We start from the raw sequence: 4,488 nt of genomic DNA on the forward strand, positions 1-4,488 counted from the left end.
ACATTTTCACTGGTCTACTTATTTGTCTACATATTTTTTTTAATTTTATACAAGAAACTCACACAACAAGAAATAGCATTCACACTATAAGTGAACATGCTAATACTTTTCAATCATACAATTAAAGCCACTCAGTGCAGAGTAAACACCAAAGTGTGTGAAATTCTTATTACAGTTTAGTAAATTTCTGGTCAAACTTATATTTGGCGATTGAACTTAAAATGAAAATAAACACCAATTATGATTCCCACACTCTCCAGCATTATATCACACTTATCTGCACGCACGTTATCGCTGAAGTTGGCAAGAAAAAAAATTCTCAAATGAATGTAGATGTAAAAGAAATCTGTAACGAAATGTTTTCCAAGAATATAAATATTCTCACAAATAGTGGCAAAAGCAAAACATATCATTTTCCATTGTTACTTGAATTCTCAAGATATGAGAATTTTTGGGGATATTCAATATTACATTGATTATATTTATGGATATTTTTCAACTTTAAAAAGGATTATTAGATCAAAAATCAATGGGGATTTCCATCATCAATTGTCAGAAAGAGTAAAAACCAAAGTGTGGAGAGATCTTTGACAGAACACCATTCCAGACTGGCCGCGCACCTGTTTCGTTTAGGGCTGCACCTGATCCCTATTGTTCTCTGTGCATGAGCCAAGCTGTTTTGGATGGCAGCCACATTCTGTGCTGCAGGGCCCTCCACGGGTCGTCGTCTACCGAGCGATATTGGGAAGCAAGAACGCTGCTAAGGAAATGACATTTTACTTTCTTGTTTTGTTCCTGTGTTTTTGCTTTCTAACATGTCAATTCACTTCTGCCATTTGAAATAAATAAAATATTTATGGATATTTCTTAAATATTTTTCAAACTTATGTGATATTTTTTAATCCTTCAGAAAATATTAAAGAACATTTTCACACCAGTACCTGTGCCAAAACTATAATCAAGTTTTGGCAGTGGCATGCCAGAAATTTAAAATATGTTACAAAAATATATATATATTTGTGACTAAGAAGAAAAAAAAAAGTTTTATTCACAGTGTATAGGCTGCAAGTACATAAAACTCCTAAGTAAAAAATATAGAGCAAACATGGAAAAAATAAATAAATATTTTTAAATACATGATAAACATAAAAATAATTACAAGAAAAATAATTACATAAATATATTTTGCTTCGGCTTTATTAACACAATATTAGAATGCATTCTTTTTGTGAATATAATCGAGTGAGCTGATGACAAGATTATATCTTTTCCTTAATTTGTTTTCCGGCTTTTAAATTTTTTAAAAAATACTTTTTTAAATATTTTATTTTTAATAATTTTTTCTTCTTGTGAAATAATATTTATATTTTTTTTCTAGTTTTTTTTTCTACATCTTTACTACAATAAAAAATAACAGAACTGTAAAACTCATAACCATCATAATAGCACAGTATATTTTTTAAAATTTATTTCAAGAGCAAGAATGCAGCATTTTTAATGGGTTATTTTTAATTTCAGTTGGAATATTCAGTATCAATATAAAAATTAAATATCAATATTGAAATTAAGTATCAATAAGAAAATATTCCCAAAAATTATTATTTTTATTTATTCATTTTTTTATAAAATTTAATACTAACAGTAATTATTCAAACGTAATACAGTATAAAGTCCCATATCCAGAATTGCCGGGACTTTGGCAAATTCGGAATATAGATTTCTTCCGAATAAGAGATTTTAAATGCATCAAAACATGTATTATTCAATAAAAAATAACAAATCAACACATAATGTTTTCTTACAGTTTGAATGACTTTTAAAAACTAAATAATGTTTAGTATGATAAAATATACCATTGAATTCTCACTTATGTGCCAGTTTAAAGGACCAACAAAAAAAGTGCATTATAGAAAAACCTATTAAAAATTCTAAAACGCAACAAAAATGTTTCTAAAAATTAAATAATTAATATTTTTAATAATATTAACTATAGCTATACAAAGAAAGAAAATTATAACATACTAAATAACAATTCATTTACTTACAAAATAAACCATAATAGATGTTTGCTTTATGCTGAAGCTTTTTTTTTTTTTTTTTTTGCTGAAGTTTTTATTTTTTTTCAATTTTAAGCGAAACAAAGCTTGTCTACTGGTGTTCTTTTCAAACAGTATTAATATTCAGCTTAATTAATATTCAGTTTATTCTTCTTCCCAAAATTAGTTTTTCTTTAACTGCACTTGCTTTTTCAGCAATATTAGAGTACTACTAGAGTACTTATCGATGGAGAAAAATTTTTTAAACTATCAGAAAAACAGCTATAATTTCAAAAAAATAAATAAATAAATAAAAAAAATTTTTCCTTTTCTTTTTTCAAAAGGAAAAGAGTTTTGTTTATTTTGATTATTAAAAATCTCCCCGGAAAATAGACTTTCCTAGAACAGACAGATGTCTGAATATGGGACTACAGTTCTAAAAAAATTAAAACAACGTACCTTTACAGAAAAAATATTTTCATTTAAAAGTCTCAACACTTCTTTGGAGTCTCTACAGTTTGTGGCTTCAATTAAAGTCTGAAATGAAATTTGATAATTATTAAATTGAATATATTTAGAAATTTATAGTTAAGCCACATATAATTAACAGTTTGCAACTCAGAGTTTAACTGAATTAAAAATTCAATTTTAAATTCAGTTATAAATTTATAATTAAAACACATGGATTGAATATTTTCCAAATCACAGTTTAACTTGGCTAAATAATTGAGTTATGTAGCACCTACGATATTCTGTAAACAAAAGAACATTAAAATTAGAAGAATGAATTAACTTTTTTGTTCCATATTGGTACTGGCATCAAAATAATATCTAAGTTTTGGTGACAGAGTGGATAGTGTCACAAAAGATGGGATAAAAGAGCAGACATTGAGGCAGATTTAAAGAGCATAATCTGCACCAAACCAAATCTAAACAAACTATGGCACATATTTTGAAACACAAAAACCCTTTGGCACATTCATGATTACAGTTGGTGTCAACAGGTCCAACTATAGAAATACCCCAATTCCCCTAAATTTAAATGTATCCAATAATTATATTGACATAATAAAATGATTTTCCATTGCTGTGCGAACTAGAGGAATTCTGTATTGTGATCTGTGGCAGAATCATCGCCATGTCTTGGAAACATCCGGGCAGTGACCCAGGAGAAATCAAAAAAGGAGAAGAAAAAAACATCACAGAAAGAGACCAACTTGAAGGGTATAACTTGTGGTCATCCCCGGGTAAACTTTCACATGATTTTTTTTTTCTTAATTTTTCCTTGAAGAATCAATTTGGAGCTTTGGCAATTGTAGTTGGCGGGGCAGCTCACCATACGGAAAAACCCTCAGATATGGGAAATACACCTTATTAATTATGCTATAAATTATTGCATTTTAATCACAGAAATGAAGAATTCCACAGAGTTATTTTTAATTAACTATTGATGTAATGACCTTGAGAGGTCTGTGTAGGTTTTTCTGAAAGGTACCTACTTTGAGAAAATTTTGATATAATTTGTAAAAAATAAAAATTATATTGAAAATTCAACACAAAAATATAGTTAAAATAAGGATAGATCATTTCTTACGAGATACAAAAATAAAATTTTAAGAAAAAGTATTTTGTGAAACTACCATTTTCTCTAAAGTTGAATTTGTGAAGGTACCCCTAAACGGTAGTAAATTTACCATGGATAGACTGTTATAGAAGAAACAAACAGAAAATTATTAGCATAAAAAATGAACTCAAATAGGAAATAATTGTCGAATTCAATTTCATATTAAAAGATTTCAAATCATAAATTTGAACTTCATTTAAGTCAATCCCATACAGTGGTTGCATTAAAGTTGAACATGCAGCCAATTAGTAATTAACAACAACAAAAATTATATGGTGTCTTCTCTCCTCTTCCCACAAAGGGAAAAAAAAATTAAATTTTACTTTATTTAAGGGGAAAAGAAAATAAAAATAGAGAAATATTTATTAGTAAAACTTCAAACAAGAATTTTGCATGCGATGCATTGATACAAATGGGTGTTTTATTATAAATAATATTATTCTTAATTGATTATTTAAAATGTCATAAATATTTTAGGAAAAATTTTAGCAGTCTAAAATATGCGACCTGATAGTTATCCAAATCACTGGCCATTGAATTTTATTTAAAATGATTCAATTTTGCAAAGCATCTTTGAAAAAAAATTAAATATTAATAGAAAATAGATACATTAAAATATAATGTAATTATACTATCAACAACACTCTATATAAGATAATAAGCGGCTTATAACTAAATTCACACGAAAACAAGAACTTATTTTTAAACTGAACAAATTTGATTTGTTTAGTTGCCAGATTTTTTATTAAAAACTCTATAGATAGTGGCTTTATCGATAGCTTTTAAAAATCAATAGATTTTCTGGTTTCGGCATTACAGCAGTTATTC

General features: G+C 27.3%; 1 protein-coding gene across 5 annotated transcripts in view; it reads right to left on the bottom strand.

The window, feature by feature from the left end:
* Positions 1-4,386, bottom strand: part of LOC107440974 (putative ankyrin repeat protein RF_0381) — a 40,573-nt gene extending 36,187 nt beyond the window's left edge. For 2 of the 5 annotated variants that reach the window (XM_043038821.2, XM_071186792.1), the window contains exons 1-2: positions 4,168-4,379; positions 2,496-2,573 (exon numbers count right to left, since the gene is read on the bottom strand). In XM_043038821.2, coding sequence (XP_042894755.1) covers positions 2,496-2,573; positions 4,168-4,194 — 105 coding nt within the window. In that variant the 5' untranslated portion in view covers positions 4,195-4,379. Of the gene's footprint in view, positions 1-2,495; positions 2,574-4,167 lie in introns of all 5 variants that reach the window. The other 3 variants (XM_043038819.2, XM_043038818.2, XM_043038820.2) reach the window with 3 other exon arrangements.
* Between the last annotated feature and the right edge of the window lie 102 nt (positions 4,387-4,488).

The sequence above is a fragment of the Parasteatoda tepidariorum genome, chromosome 10 (genome assembly GCF_043381705.1).
Source record: "Parasteatoda tepidariorum isolate YZ-2023 chromosome 10, CAS_Ptep_4.0, whole genome shotgun sequence".
NCBI lineage: Eukaryota > Metazoa > Arthropoda > Arachnida > Araneae > Theridiidae > Parasteatoda > Parasteatoda tepidariorum.